The sequence below is a fragment of the Glandiceps talaboti genome, chromosome 13 (genome assembly GCF_964340395.1).
Source record: "Glandiceps talaboti chromosome 13, keGlaTala1.1, whole genome shotgun sequence".
NCBI lineage: Eukaryota > Metazoa > Hemichordata > Enteropneusta > Spengelidae > Glandiceps > Glandiceps talaboti.
This window is the reverse complement of record NC_135561.1, coordinates 3,288,974-3,306,398: the sequence shown is the minus strand read 5'-3', so window position 1 is coordinate 3,306,398 and position 17,425 is coordinate 3,288,974. Positions and strand designations below refer to the sequence as shown.

Sequence of the window (17,425 nt, the reverse complement as noted above, 5' to 3'; positions counted from 1 at the left end):
AACATAACATAACATAACATAACACTCACTAAAATACGAGAACCTGGGAATTGAAGCCTTGGACTTTAAGAAATGGTTTCGGGTTTGAAGGAAGCTTTTGCCATCCATTTGTAAAGTACTGTTAATGTTAACAATTTATCGACAGCTTGTCCCGTATTCAAAGCTTGCAAGTAATACTATACGACTGTACATGTATGAGATACCGTTTCAAACAGCTCCTAATCGAGCCTGAGGGTGGTGGACCGAAAACGGCGATGGCGCCTCGACGCGACGTATTCTACAGACGATAGTTTGTTATGACTTGTTATATGTAGGGCTGCCTGTACTTATAATTAACTCTGTGTTTTCATCGTAACACCTTTAAACATGATGGGTCGGCCGGTCGGTTAAAAAAGAGTAAAAGAAAGTAGATGTATGAGTATATTTTGGTGATACTTCAATTCAAAATCAGAAGGAAACTTTGAAACATTTGCTTTATTAGATTTCCAGAATTTCAGCAACAAAAATCCTTCACATCAAGTGGCCACTTAATGTCACTCATTGAGAGGGTTTTACCTTTTCGAAAATTGAATGATCTTGTGTACATTCAATTTCGATTTTTGAAAAATCGCAATTCAATGGATAAGGTATAGAAAAACACAAATTGAGAGTTTGCCTAAATGTCTATTTTAGTTGAGAGTTTCAATAGGTTTATCACTTGGCCACTTGGTATCGCGGATTAACAAACTATAATTTATCTCTGATACGCGCTCGATGGGTTGCAATCTGACAATCAGTGAAGATGTCATTTTTAAAATCCTGCCGTAGAGGGCGTTTTAAAAATCGTCTGAATGAAGAAATATGGGGTCATCGGTCATGAAAAACATAGAATAAGGCCGCCCCAATGCCAGTTATGCATCTTGTTTCCTAAACTCTACATTGTTATCAATCAAATTCAAAATAACACAATGAATTATCATTTCGTTATTTTCTTTTAGCAGTGTCTGATCAGACCATAAATGAGAACATGAAGTGGCAACATCCGTATACCGCAATAAAACTTACACCTAAGTTTGACAAAATGTAGTTTGAATAAAAAAGTTGAACAATCGATGATAATTCTAGTGATGTTCTTAACAAATGAATTTGATATCTGTCTTTAGACCTGCTGCATGACCAGAGTTGACATCTATGAATAAATTAAGACCATCGTTTACAGCGAAGTTGTCGTAGAGGGCATATGTGTAATGGTTAGGTCGCCCTCAGTCATTACAAGGGAGGGAGGGTTGGGGAAAATATCAAAACCTTGTCTGTAGCATAAAACGTGGCCCTCTTCAATTACGTTGTGCTAAAAAGTGGCCCTCAATTGAAAATATTATCCTCCCTGGTTGAAATATTTCTAAAAAATGGTTTGTCATCCGAAAAGTTTAGTAGATTTAAAATAAATACATCCCGTAAGGGTAAAACCATATATTATTGTTCCTACACAGATTGTTGGAAAGCATTCTGAGCCATAGGTATTATATATAATGTACCGTTTAATTGGAAATTAATAATATGAAACTATATAAAATTTGGAGCTTGCATAGGGAACATAAATATTGCCTAATTATCGAAAATAATTAATTATGTAAAATAACCATTAAGATTATGAGCTACTTCAACAAGCTTTAAAGGACACATCATGACATGCATTCTTTACCATCAATGCATACACTAAATTATTTGAAATTTAAAGCTTGCATTGTAAAGATATTGCTCATTATCAAAAATGATTATTTATGCAAATTAAACATCGCAATGTGAAATCAAATAAAAACTACATCAAACACGTGTGATTTGTCATAGTTGATGTATGTACCAAGTTAAATGAAATTTGAAGTGTTCATTCTAAGATACAGCCTAATTACCGAAAACAATTAACTATGCAAATTACTTATTAAAACTTAAAACTATACCAACTGTCTTTGTAAGACATGTGTGCTTTGACATGGTTGATATATGTACATGTACCAAATTATACGAAATTTGAAGCTTGCATTTTATAGATATGGCTTAATTACAAAATATCATTAATGAAAGAAATTACTCATTAAACACTACTAATTATGCCAACAGACTTTATAGCACGTGTGTACTTATTTTGGTTGATTATACCAAATGTTGTGAAATTTAAAGTGTGCATTTTTTAGATATGGCTTAATTACTGAAAATCATTAATTATGCAAATTACTCATTTCAACTAAAAACTACGCCAACGAGCTTTTTAGGACATATGTGCTTTGTTATGGTTGATGTATGTACCAAATGCTGCTGAATTTAAAAAGTGTATATTTAAGACAGCCTAAGTTATGAAAATTATTCATTAAAACTATAGCTACATCAACTAAGTATATGCGACATATGCGCTTTGTTATGGTTAATGCATGTACCAAATTTTGTTGGATATGAAGTGTGTATACTTAACACGTAGCCTAATTACTAAAAATCATCAATTATGCAAATTACTAATTAATGTTCATTGGATATTTACCAAAATCTAATCAGCTCTTTTGATTAGCATATGGAAGGAGTGTAGGAAGTTTCATTAGAGTTGATGCAGTACTCATTCATGTCCACAGACAGACAGGTGGACAGACAGAGTCAGTCAGACAGGTGGACAGACGGGTGGACAGACAAACAGACATACACACATGGACAGACAGACAGACATACAGACAGACAGACAGACGGACAGACAGACAGACAGACAGACAGACAGACAGACAGACAGACAGACAGACAGACAGACAGACAGACAGACAGACAGACAAAGGTATAACATAATCTCCCTATAGGGAGATAAAAATGACAGGGAGCAATTCCAAACATGAAAATGAATTAAAGATAAATTAAATCGAATGCGGTTTACAAGAAAAGATGCAATCATTTGGATATGGTGTAACAGAGTGGCTATTCTACATATGCAGGGTGGAATATAATGGCGTGACTTTGTCCATCGGTGAGGAGGGAGGATGTAACAGACTGACTACTTGTCTAGAGGTGACGGGTGGGGTTGTAATGGGTTGACTGTTTGTCCAGAAGTGAGGGGTGGGGATGCAATGGAATGGCTATTTGTCCAGAGTTGGGGGTGGGGATGTAATGGAGTGGCTATTTGTTCCAACGTGAGGGGTGGGTATGGGGGGTGTGTTGTTACTATTTGTTCAGAGGTGAGGGGTGGGGATGTAATGGAGAGGCTAGTTGTTGCATGGTGAGGGTGGGGATCATTTGTACATAGGTGAGGGGTGTTGATGTAATGGAGTGACTTTGTCCAGAGGAAGGGTGTAATAGAGTGACTATTTGTACGTAGGTGAGGGGTGGGATGCCACAGAGGGGCTATTTTAATATAGGTCAAGGTTGGAGTGTAATAGTGTGACTATTTGTGCATAGGGGAGGGGGGGGGTAATGTAATGGGTGACTATTTGTTCAGAGGTGAGCATGTAATGGCGTGGCTACAGAGGTTAGGGGTAGTGATGTAATGGAGTGGATACTTGTGGGTGTAACGGATTGGCCATTTGTACAAAGGTGAGAGGTGGGGGGGGGGTATTGTAACGTAGTGGCAATTTGTACATAGGTGAGAGGTGGTGGTGGGGGCTGTAACAGAGTGGCCATTTGTACATAGGTGAGAGGTGGTGGTGGGGGGGTTGTTGTTGTTGTAACGGAGTGGCCATTTGTACATGGGATCTACAATCATTATAGTCAATTATTAATATTCCCGTAATGTATCAGTGTATCATGCAATTTACATCTCTACGTACTGCCATCTCTATTTTGCTACCGTAACGTTCACTGACTGGAACGTATACATTGCGAGACAATAGATTAGCAATTCACAAATATTTAGTCAAACCTGACTGCTAACTATGTCATAGTGCACCAGAAAATACGTAGTGCTCATAAGAATCTTCAGGAATAAGCCTCTTTGCCAACTTTGGCAAACGTGCCAAGATTTAGACTGTCGACAGTGCCGTTACCAGCCACATTTTGGACCTCTTCTCTCTGAACAGCGTGTGATTACTGCTGCACCAGTAAAGTACATTCGACATTATGCATACTCATTGAACAATGTAAGGGTAAATGCAATTGAGTCACACAGAATACCTCTTTATTACCCTCTATGTTGTTCTTTTTCCTCCTTTTACTTTCTTTTAACCTTTTGATTGATTGATACTCGATAGAGAGGAGCTCATAATTAAAGGAGTGGTATACAACACTGGATTTGTCTGAATTATGGCGGAAAACAGACACGAATAAAGAAGTTGTTCGATGAAAAAAAGCGATATAAATCGAGAAAAAAGAATAATTAACAAGAGAATAGTTATTGTATATGTGGATTTGTAATGCAGTGAATAAAACCAATGTTATTGCTGTCCCAAATACCGACGAAAGCAGGCTAGGAATGATACATTTCATTTCATAATTCAGTTGAACTGTTCTAAAACATAAGATTTACTGGTATATATTCTTTATCTGATATGATACGTTTCCTATCAGTGTTGAAAGAAAGATGTCTTGGCTGGACTTATTGAACTGCCATGACTTGAACTTCGCACACGTGTAGGTAATCTGCTCGATCCACCAGTTGAACACTGACGTACCGACCACTGACAAGACCATCACATTGAAAAGTCAATGTTTCGTCATGCACTCTATCCGCACCAACCAGCTCCCCGCAACGGGTATTTTCACCAATGTTCGCACTGTCTCCTACTCTCACTTCAGCATTTAGTATTCGTCCACCTGTAGATAGCAAGTGTACATATTTGCATTTTCGTAAAAGTGCTTGAATCCGTAGTTTTTGCATGATATGTATCAACAGATTAGGGCAAAATATTGGGTATCAATTATTAGATATTCCAACATTTTTCTTTGTTCAGCCGAGGAAAACACAACCGACAAAGGAGGCATGTAACTTCGAGTTGAAAACTACAGACAATACTACGTATAGTCAGCCTGAGTGAACGAAAATAATATCATTAAAATGTTATACCTGTGCAAGCTTTAATTAAGAAAAAAATCGAACAATGATGGTTTTGAATGTTTTTGAGTCATAGCCATATTTTCAGTTAAATCACGTACATGTCGGCTTGTGTCCACGTGAAACGATTGTTGTTAATATACTATAATCCCAGTACTTTATTGAGCGAATACAAGAGTGTTTTTTTTTACAATGTGTTCTCAATATTTCCCCCCCCTTATTAGATCATATGGAACGTAACGGTAAACCCTACAGAGTTTAAGCCATAGAAAGTTTGACACATCTTCATACTTGAAAAATGCAACAACAACAAAATGTCATAAAGGAATGCAATTTTTTGAACAGATCTTATATCATAATTGATAACAAGAACTGGTCTCGTTCATTAAAACTAACATTCATTTTAGCATTTAACTGTCTATTTCTGAATTTTTTTTTTATGAAATCATTTTACACACTCAATTACAGGAGCAGGTCTGAAGTCCTAATTATATACATAATTCACTTCGCATTACTTACTACAATATAGAGTCCTACTGATTAGTTACAATAGATGAGTTTATGTAGCAAGCAACTCTAAATCAATCAATCAATCAATCAATCAATCAATCAATCAATCAATCAATCAATCAATCAATCAATCAATCAATCAATCAATCAATCAATCAATCAATCATTTATACTGAACTATAGAATATATCAAATGTAGTTTTGAATCGTTTTTAAAACCAGGTTATTTTAAGTCAAATTAAAACGTAAGTATGGACACAGTGTGGTCTACTTACTACAGCAGTCCTGACGATTGGTTACAATGACCTCAAGTACATCATAAGACCTCCCTAGGTCGACTTTCCACCAAGCACCCTGGTCGCTGTTGGTATGAGAGCAAGTATTCGCACTCCATGTACTTTGGGTATTACCATCGATAGCTCTGTCTGCATGGCCCTGGACACTGCCGTAGTTGCTACTTTGAGAAGCAGTTCCGGTTGTAGCAACATTTATACCTAAGGTGATAATACATGTAAAAGAATTTAAGCACTTTTTCCATATCTGGTGAAGTGACCGTGATTCACCTATCGACATATAGTCTTCACGAAGCTTAAAACACAAATATAAATGGAAATGCTTTCTATTTAATTCTGTAATTCTGTACTTGTCAAAGTTACATAATAAGTCGTGATTGGGAATGAGCTCAAGGAATATAAGAAAGCATGTACAAACATCAAATATTGATAACATTCATCGCTTATGAATGGTTTCTATAATACCTGTCACTTTTGACAAGTGAAGTCGATGGTGATTGTTTGGGTTAATTTGATTTGATTTTCTCTACCTACCATTGGCACGTTGTGGAGGGACCAAGGCTTGCACTTCACAAACATGCAGGTAATCTGCTCGATCCACCAGTTGAACACTGACGTACCGACCACTGACAAGACCATCACAGTCAAAAGTCAATGTTTCGTCATTCATTCTATCCGCACCAACCAGCTCCCCGCAACGGGTATTTTCACCAATGTTCGCACTGTCTCCTACTCTCACTTCAGCATTCAGTATTCGTTCACCTGTAGATAGCAAGTGTACATATTTGTATTTTCGTAAAAGTGCTTGAATTGGCACATTAAAGACAAGCATATGTATCAACAGATACCGGCAAAATAGTGGGCATCAATGTTTAGATATTCCAGGAAAACACAACTGAGAAAAGAGGCACTTTCACTCCGAGTCGAAGACTAGAGATACCAGTATATTCTGGCTGAATAAATGAAAAATACTGAATAATAATGTCATTAAAATATTATACCTGTGCAAACTTGATTTAAGAAAAAAGTAGAAAAATGATGGTAATTCTGAATGTTTGAGTCATATTGGTAACGCCATAAAATTAACGACACGAAGTGGAATAAACAGGCTATGCTTTCCATATTTTCTCTTCATACACATACATCTAGCTTATCTCGAGGCAAACAACGATGGATTATTATTAATATATTATACTGTAAGTACGTTTTTAAAGCGCCTAAAAATACTGTACTTTTTAACAATGTGTTCTCATTATTTCCCCCGCTTTATATCATACGAAATGATAGATCCTAGAAAGTTGAAGCTGTATGAACTTGGACACATTCCCTTTTAATACATGAAAAATGAAAAAGGAGAAGATATTTTGAAGAAATAAATATTTTATGAATGGAATGTGTATAATTCATAACACGAACTAATATCGCTCATTAAAAACTAACATTTTAGCGTTTAATTGTCAACTTCCGACTTACTGGAGCAGGACTGAAGTCAATCCCCTATCATACACATACATTCACTTCATACTACTAACTATACAACATAGAGTCCTGACGATTAGTTACAATGAGGTCATAGACAGCATGTGATTTACTGCATACTGAATGATAATATACACAATATAGTTTTAAATCGTTTTTAATACCAAGTTTATTTTAAGTACTAGTCAGACTAAAATATAAATATGGACACAGTGTGGTCTACTTACTACAGCAGTCCTGACGATTGGTTACAATGACCCCGAATACATCATAAGACTTTCCTAGATCGACTTTCCACCAAGCACCCTGGTCGCTGTTGGTATGAGAGCAAGTATTCGCACTCCATGTACTTTGGGTATTACCATCAATAGCTCTGTCTGCATGGACATTACCGTAGTTGCTACTTTGAGAGGCAATCCCGCTTGTAGCAATATTGATACCTAAAGTGAATATACATGTAAGACAATTTAAGCACCATTTCCCAGTCTGATGATGTGACTGTGATTCACCTATCCACACACACACACACACACACACACACACACACACACACACACACACACACACACACACACACACACACACACACACACACACACACATATGGAAATGCAGCTAATTCTGCACTTGTCGAAGTTAAGTGATAAGTCGTGATGGCGAATGAGCTCAAGGAATATAAGAATGCATATACAAACATTTTAAGGAATTTTGAAACGATTATATTAACTTGTAAATGGTTTATATAATACCTGTCACTTTTTTTTTCTTTTACATGTGTAGTCGATTGCGCGGAAGTTTGGGTTAATTTGATTTTCTTGTCTCTACCTACCACATTGACCAGGGACCATGACTTGAACTTCGCACACATGCAGGTAATCTGCTCGACCCACCAGTTGAACACTGACGTACCGACCACTGACAAGACCATCACAGTCAAAAGTCAATGTTTCGTCATGCACTCTATCCGCACCAACCAGTTCCCCGCAACGGGTATTTTCACCAATGTTCGCACTGTCTCCTACTCTCACTTCAGCATTCAGTATTCGTCCACCTACAGACAGGATAAGTGGGTTACGTACATATAAATGATAAATGAATTGACAATACATCAAAGTTGAACGTGAAGCATTAACAGTCAGTTGCACTCTGAGAGATATTTAGTCCGATCCCACACGGTCGCAAAGAAATAAAAAATAGAGCCAATGGCGTTATAGCAAAGTGTACATTTGTGTTATCTTTAAAAAATGTTTATCCCCATGCTGATCCAGCCCAATCAAACAATATGTTATTAAAATATTTCTTTCTGATAAACACCATCAATTAGCTGCTGCTATTGGCGTAGTCTAGTTGCTAGTCATAAATGTGTCATTTTCTGAACGTTTATCCACTTGCCCATCCTCACAATTTGTTATCATTTCATTGTTGCTATGGGCGCGGTCTTATTGCTATCCATCCCTGTTGTATTTGCAATACACACCATTATTTGGCTATTGCTATGGACATGGTCTGTTGCTAGGCATATCTGTTTACTTTTTTGAATGGCTTATCAACTTTTCACTCTAACCCTGTTGTTACAATTGCAATATGCGCCAACATTTGACTGCTGCTATGGACATGGTCTTGTCACTAGGTAAATATGTGTCTATTTTTTAATGCCTATCCATCCCTATCGTTACCTTTGCATCACTTTGCTGTTGCTATGGGATGGTCTTGTTGCTAGGCAGATATGTGTATCGTGCTTTGAACATTTACCAAGTAGAGACCAATAGCATCATCCCACCAAATATCAAAATAGTGTTTCCAGTGGCTTTTGACTGTCATTCATAGAGACAGACAGACAGATAGACAGACAGACAGACAGACAGACAGACAGACAGACAGACAGACAGACAGACAGACAGACAGACAGACAGACAGACAGACAGACAGAGAAACGGACGGACGTACGGACATACATATATTTTACCACATCCATAGCATGGTTAACCTAAATTATAGTTTTGTTGAGCTGAAAAGTGTGTTACCAGGGAATCTCAAGGAGAGATTAACAATGGTTCTGTAACCAAGTAACTGTAAATTGCATCACATAAAGATTTAATGAGTATATGACATCAGTAAACAATAAAATTAGAACGTCTCACTGAGAGTGTAAGCTACACCCCATAACATTTTTAGACACAAAAAGCACATTTCTGATGCGACCGATTTATTTGAGCAATTTCTCACCGACACATCCTAAGTACTTTTCCCACCAAATACCCAAGCAATTGGTCTGGCAGTTTTGATAATTTGCATATATAGTAACCTTAGTCTTAGTATCCTCTTGTCTGATTGGCTAGCGTAATCTGCGCACCTGTCTATCACTCTTTCTTTGTTTGCTGTTTAGTGACCACATTTCAAGTCGATAACATCTGAGCACTGGTGACCATAGGGGACCACAGGCATGTATTTGTAATTGATCGATCGATCGACCGATTGATTGATTGTTTGATAGATTAATTGAACGATTAATTTTTGTGGTTTAAAAGAACTTATTTTTGTATGACATTGACTGGTTGATTTTTGTGGTAATATAAAACGTTGTTTTCGTTCTTTCCCTGGCTAGTTTTCTCTTTTCTCGGCCATATACAAACTAGTTTGTACATTGCTTCGTGTGTGTTTGACGTAATCTCCCAGACGATAAACGATAAAACAAATTGTTCCTGTAATGGATGCCTTGGTAATTAGATGATTAGGGGTGTTTTCATTTAGATAAGAGGATAAGAATGGACAAGATGTTTTTATTTAGTCAATAAAGAGAGAAATATATACAACTGAAAAGAGAAAACTAGCCAGGCAAAGATGGAAAAAAAAGTTGTACATCACCGCAGAAATCAATCAGTCAATTGATCAATATCACACGCACAAAAATCAAGTTAAATATAAAAATTAATCATTCAATCAAATAATGGATCAATAAATTGATCAATCGATCAATCAATTACATGCCTGCTGTCCTGGTGACTGACACCAATCCCTTGGGAGGCTACTAGTAACTTGGGAAAAAAAGTTGACCATATCTGCCTTCACAAAATTTGAAATTAACAACAAATTCAAAACATTACTCTATTACCAGACGAACAAATCTACCAAGGGTTGGTGCCAGGCTAGACTCGACTCTTTAATGTTGTAGAGAATGGGTATCATGGCACTGCTATTGAACTTGAACTTATATTGCTTGAATAATTCACTACTAGAAGGTATATTGAAGTCAGTCTAAAATGTAAGATTGGATACACTATGGTCTACTTACTACAGCAGTCTTGACGATTGGTTACAATAACCTTGGATACATCATAAGACGTTCCTAGATCGACTTTCCACCAGGCACCCTGGTCGCTGTTTGTGTGAGAGCAAGTATTCGCACTCCATGTACTTTGGGTATTACCATCGATAGCTCTGTCTGCATGGACATTACCGTAGTTGCTACTTTGAGAAGCAGTGCCCTCCCCAGCAATATTTATCAAATCAGAAGACTCGTCTCCTAAATTGCATTTAAATATGTGTGAACTTAATTACTCTCGTAAATTTCTCACTGGAGAACAATATTTAGATACTATACCAAAATGTACACTATTCCACTAAATAGTTATTTCGACATAGTGTTTCAATCATATACCATACACACGTCAAGTGTTCTTTGACATAAACATTACTACTTTAAATACAAGGGAGGAAATAACATTTTCTCAAATCATTACCCAAGAGCCTTACAGAATAATGTGTAGCAGATTTCATGTCATTTGAAACTAGCAGTATTTGACATATTGTGTATTGAGAAATATGTGTATGAAGTACAATACTAATTATGCAAATTAATACACACAGATTTCATGTTGGAACTAAATTGAAACATATTGATTTTTAACTACAAATATGGCCGCCATTCGGTCAAATTTGCATATATCAAGAACCAAAGAGACGTGCATATGTCCTATATGACATGTGACCTTTGTGCCAGGTTTGAAAGTAATCGGATATTGCATGTCTGAGAAATGAGTTCTAATGATGTATTACGGACGAACGGACGAACAGACGCACACACGCATGGACGTAATAGCCCACCCCCACCTACCTCAGGTGGGATAATCAAAAACTATTTCAATGTTTTCTCTCACGAATATGCCAAAATATAATCGTCGTCTGAATACTGATTAATAACCATGTTGTATACATGTTCATAATTTCATCTCAACTTAGTTTTTGATTAATATTAATTTTGAGAAAATGTGTCAACGATATATGCTACGATGCTTACGCACATAAGTGCAAACAGATTTCACTAAAAATTTGCCACATATTACGTACCAGTGGTTTAAATGTACGAATTTTCCCCAAAGTCTTATCAGTTCTTCACATAATCTCGTTCGACTGGCGTACCAAATATCATTTCTTTTGAATTACTAAATGTTACTACTTAAATCAGCAACGAAGACAAAGCTTATGGCACCATAAGAAAACGTTATGAGGGATATAGTTAACCTAAATGAGAAAAGGTGTAAAGTAAATTTAAAAAAAAAAAGAAAAAAAATTGAAACAAAGACAGTAGGCTTAAGCAACTGATGTATCATGTGATGTAATGCCTGGGAATTAGTAGTTCTAATGGTATTACACTCACCTGCACACAAATGGACCTGGAACAAAAAAGAGATAGACACTAATGTGTTGAAAACAGTGTGACAGTATTTTCAAACTCTCCGAGAAAGAACTCGAACGAGGGGTAAATGACATGCTTCCAAGACAGAACGAGATATACACTGAATGCCTGCCGTTAGTAACTTTCACTTTTTTAAAATATATCTATATTACTCTACAGGAGCTGTGGCTATTTTTCATTTATTTATTTACATACTTTTTTTTGGGGGGGGGGGAGGCAACATAGCTATAAGGATTTATTCTCTTATTGTGTTTTGTGTATAAACAATATGATGGTTTGAGATACAAGCCATGGAGATGGCAAATGTCATTATATAATACATTATTCACTAATTGAATCTGAGTCACTATTAATGATGCATAATGTATTCGGTAGATGTACTAAATCATGTAAATTCGTACTACTATGCAAGCCACGGCCATAAAATCTAAAATGATCATTCCCTGGGAAACCATTTATGATATACCATATAACTAGTACAACATAAAAAATCAATCAGATTTGGTTGGCTTTTTTATTTAAGTAGAAAGCTACCTAACTCATTCCACTTAAGAGTTTTGTGAGATGACTGTTGTTAGGTGTTCAGGTTTTGTCACCTTTTTGTAAATAAATAAACAAACAAACAAACAAACAAACAAACAAATAAATAAATAAATAAATAAATAAATAAAACCAAATAAATAAATAAATAAATAAATAAATAAATAAATAAAAGATATAATCATGTACGTACATTCAAATAACGCCTAAACAAAAAATAATTTTGGGTCTGGATACCCGACCACACTTAGTTTTTCGTTGCCCACCCTAAACGTTTTTTTTTTATGTATTCAAAAAAGAAATAAAATCACGAAAATTGTGAAGTCTCACGAGAAATAGTGGATGCAGAAACTGACATCAACTTAAAAAGACAATATAAAACTGTTTTTCCAATCTCTAATGGCTGTACATCTGATGGGAAGAAACCAATAACACAGAGACCATATGGAAAACAAAGGTAACTACCTCAACTAGACACTCACACACACAAAACAAAACATAAAATAAAAATAAAAAATCAACTTACCTCACCTATTCTAAAATGTAACGTAATCGGAACCACACAATGTTTTAGGCCTAATTAGTTAATTTCTTTGAAAACACACTCCAATTAGGTATTGAATTATAATCCTTTGGTTTGCGTAACTGAAAACCCTCCATAAATCTATTCAACAGGTAAACTGGTGAATCACATTGAGTAGGTAGTAGGTCGGACAAGTTTGTATAAGAAAACAAGCTATCTATACATATGGTAAAACAATTGAGTTAATATAGTATTTTATTCAGTCATTTTGAATTTTACCCTTTTATTTCTTACAATCAGCTCTATGTTTAGGAAATGTGCACAATTGACGGTAAACAAATTTTCGTAGTTCCTTCTTCCCCTCCCCTTCGCGCTGTCATAAAAATTTCAAAGTCCGTCAACTCCTCCTCCCCCTCCCTTGCTTACAGTACATTGGAGATGTAATATAAAATAAAAAAAAATACGAACAATGGTACATTAAAATAACATTGACAACATACTACTATAACAATCCATACGAGATTTCTTGAGGGCTTCACATGCACGGGGATATACATGGTAAACCGTTCTGTAAGGATTTCGTTAAATTGTTTCAATGGCTGCACTGGCAATAATGTGAAAAGAGATTTTGAACTTTATCTGTATCTAAATAATACTGTTGTGTTCACAAATCCAAATAATGTATTCCGTATACACCTTTTCATATATAGCACCATGAATGTGAACAAACATTGGAGTATAAATAAAAGTAATATAAAAACTTACTGTCGTGTACAGCATGAATGAAACCAGTGCTATGACACGAATTGGTACAAACACCCTCATGGCAGCAACACTTTCTACTCAGGTTCTGAACAAAGTTGTTGGTCCGATGTGCTTAAAATGCGCGGGGTGTGATGATATTTAATGCCCATGTTGGGGTAAGTGTGAACAAATTTATTCACTGACATACCTACCAGCAATTCAAATCACAGGCACTTTTTAAGAAAAACTGACACGTATAGAAAAACTAAGGGCAGTACATCGACGGCCCAAAATAAACTAGATTGCAAACACGTATAAGCATTCCCTTTGAATGTTTCAAATATTTCAACATGATATTTGTATGTCGTTATTACATGGTTTTCTGGAATTTATTAGCTTGGCAATTTATGAAGAAAATGAGACGAATTTTGGAAATTATAAGTTTCTGAAGTATTTCCATTTATTCTTTAACCATCTATCCATTTACTAGTACAAAGATAGGGGGTCTACGCTGCCATCCCTAAAGATAGGGGGTCTATGCTGCCATCCCTAAAAATAGGAGGTCTACGCTAGCTGCCATCCCTGAAATGCTTCCAAAAGTAATGAGTTAAAACCAACAACAGTTAGGAATGAATAAAACAAAAACTAAGATCGCCAAATATTAGCATCGAAAAAACATACTAAAATTGTAAACACTTTTTCACGAGTTTAGGATGTATGAAATACTGGATAAAAAGGGACGGTGTCTTTTTTCCTGATAGTTATATTGGCCATGGTTAAACACACATTAGAGTGCAAGAATGAATGTTCATAAAATCTGGGTTCATACCAAGTAATGAAAATTTCTACTCGCAGAATCCCAAATTGTCTCTAACGTCTCGATCGTCAGCATCGTTAAGGGTATATACATGTACTTCTAAGACAAGCGACAACAGCCTATTGTAGTACACCCCTGACTATGCTGACGAGACGTCAGCATCGTTAAGGGTATACTTCCAAGACAAGCGACAATAGCCTATTGTAGTACACCCCTGACTATGCTGACGAGACGTCAGCATCGTTAAGGGTATATACTTCTAAGACAAGCGACAATAGCCTATTGTAGTACACCCCTGACTATGCTGACGAGACGTCAGCATCGTTAAGGGTATATACTTCTAAGACAAGCGACAATAGCCTATTGTAGTACACCCCTGACTATGCTGACGAGACGTCAGCATCGTTAAGGGTATACTTCTAAGACAAGCGACAATAGCCTATTGTAGTACACCCCTGACTATGCTGACGAGACGTCAGCATCGTTAAGGGTATACTTCTAAGACAAGCGACAATAGCCTATTGTAGTACACCCCTGACTATGCTGACGAGACGTCAGCATCGTTAAGGGTATACTTCTACGACAAGCGACAATAGCCTATTGTAGTACACCCCTGACTATGCTGGCGAGACGTCAGCGAAAATTTGGATTCACTTCAAAGAAGTTGCTTGACTCTGTGAGTAAAAATGTTCCTTACTAGACATCTTAGAGAGTTTTTCCAACCGACAACCAACCCATCATTTCAATATATTTAGCCTACTGATCACTGGTGATAGGATAAACAGAAGCTCGACCTGGTCATAAGATTAAGCAGTGAACTATACCATTTTTCTTGGATGATGAACAAGTTTTTTTGTCTTTCATTGAAACTACTAACCATCAAAATTGTTTACAGAACATCAGAATATATACTGTAGGCATTCAATTGTACATTCTAAAATGGTGTATGTTCTCTATGACTATACCATGTTGTGCAATAGGAAGCGATCACAAATTTGACATTGACTATGGTAACAATGTAAAAATGTCCATCATATTCCGTCTAAGTAGGACTATTTAAATATATATATTAATCTGCTCTAGTATGTTGTTTGACCAGTGGTTTTATATACTTGGTATGCTAACCTGAAGAGGACAGAACTGTGCTCCTCAACATATCGCACTAGTTTGTGGCCCCGCTATGTTTTTTTTTTCAATACAAGAACAGAAAAAAATATTGCAAATACTATTCTTAGATTCAGCTCCTTTTATTGCTTTGAAATAAGATTATTTATAAAATATGTACATATTATTGGACCGCAATATCTTCTGTGTGTATCATATATTGTGGAAATTGCGTTCCAGTAATTTTCCCTACAGGCCAGTAAATCTCCAGAGTTAGCCTAATGGTCTGCAGTCCAGTCACCAATTTTTGTTCGTTTCTCTGGGTGTGGTTGTGGTTGTGCATGACATGTTTGTTTTTTCTGGTTTTTGTGAGATGACCAAAATATATCTTAACAACTATACCTACCAGCAATTCAAATCTCCATGTCTAACTGCACTTTTAAAAACAAACTGACTAGTCTATCTGCTAGACCCCGGATGTTCTTCCAATACAATACGACACACGAACGAACATTGCTATCGAGGATGGGCAAGCCCTCAATGCGAACTTCGTTCGCTTATCGTATGGGAAGAAAGCCTGAACGTCTAGCAGCAAGACTACAAACTGACGTACTAAGGGCAATACATCAAACTCCAGAAATAAACTAGATTCAATTGGCAAAACATGCATTCACTTTTGATGTTGAAAATAAATGAACAAATTATTTATTGAATTTACTATCTATGCACCTTGCTAAATGACATACCTGTTTAATATTCATTATACATACCATCTTATGAATGTATATTCACTTTAATAATGTCGAAATATTTCAATTACATTTGTATGTCATTATTACATATTACATATGTATCTTTCCCGACTTGGTGAGCCTGCAGCAAGTCGGGTGTCATAAAAATTGTTTGCATCTCTAAAGCTATTTGCAATGTCACTGATAATGGGTCAGTACAACTCATATGACATTGAGCTTAGCTTTGCCTGATGTGTTATGTAATAGTGCTTTATCACATTTGTAAATATTGCCAACAAACATTGATAGATAAGAAACCCCACTTCCTTAGCTAATGGCTCGATTCTGTAATGGTTAGTTCAATAAACATCAAAAGTGAATACAGTTTTGCCAATCTAGTTTATTTCTGGACTTTGACGTATTGCCTAATAGTACGTGTCACTTTGTTGTAAAATGAGCAGTTAGACCTGGAGATTTGAATTGCTGGTGGGTATAGTTGTTATGATATATTTTGGTCATGTGACATGTCACACCAATCTAACGAAATGAACAAAAAATGATTGGACTGCAGGCCACTAGATAAATTCAGAACATTTAGTGGCTTTGTTGTAAAATGAGCAGTTAGACCTGGAGATTTGAATTGCTGGTGGGTATAGTTGTTATGATATATTTTGGTCATGTGACATGTCACACCAATCTAAAGAAATGAACAAAAAATGATTGGACTGCAGGCCACTAGATAAATTCAGAACATTTAGTGGCCTGTAGGGAAAATTACCGGACCGCAATTTCCACAATATATGATACATAAACAATGATAAAGTAGATATTGCGGCCCAATAATACGTACATATTTTATAAATAATCTTATTTCAAAGCAATAAAAGGAGCAAATCTAAGAACAGTATTTGCAATATTTCATTCTGTTCTTGTTGTCATGATATGACGTAAAACAAATGGTAATAAATCCACTAATTTTTGTTACTCTGTTT

The 17,425-nt window shown here is 36.1% G+C and overlaps 1 protein-coding gene across 2 annotated transcripts; it reads right to left on the bottom strand.

Annotated features, from left to right (window-relative positions):
* Positions 1-4,125: 4,125 nt before the first annotated feature.
* LOC144445068 (uncharacterized) lies at positions 4,126-13,920 on the bottom strand. Of its 2 annotated transcripts, XM_078134618.1 has the most exons (8): positions 13,803-13,920; positions 11,936-11,951; positions 10,571-10,801; positions 8,108-8,329; positions 7,506-7,718; positions 6,334-6,561; positions 5,782-6,000; positions 4,126-4,758 (listed from the first exon to the last, which is right to left on the bottom strand). In XM_078134618.1, the coding sequence occupies exons 1-8, from the start codon at positions 13,860-13,862 to the stop codon at positions 4,541-4,543; spliced, it is 1,407 nt and encodes a 468-aa protein (XP_077990744.1). In that variant the 5' UTR covers positions 13,863-13,920; the 3' UTR covers positions 4,126-4,540. The 2 variants fall into 2 exon arrangements, with proteins under 2 accessions (XP_077990744.1, XP_077990745.1); XM_078134619.1 differs by lacking the exon at positions 10,571-10,801 and having other exon boundaries at positions 13,803-13,900.
* Positions 13,921-17,425: the final 3,505 nt, after the last annotated feature.

Excerpts from the sequence above, each read along its gene's own strand:
- LOC144445068 (XM_078134618.1), bottom strand. The coding sequence starts at position 13,862 with ATGAGGGTGTTTGTACCAATTCGTGTCATAGCACTGGTTTCATTCATG. Across the intron at positions 7,719-8,107 it reads CATGGTCCCTGGTCAATGTG|GTATCAATATTGCTACAAGC; the intron begins GTAGGTAGAGAC and ends TATTCACTTTAG. Across the intron at positions 4,759-5,781 it reads CAATCGTCAGGACTGCTGTA|GTGGACGAATACTAAATGCT; the intron begins GTAAGTAGACCA and ends TGCTATCTACAG.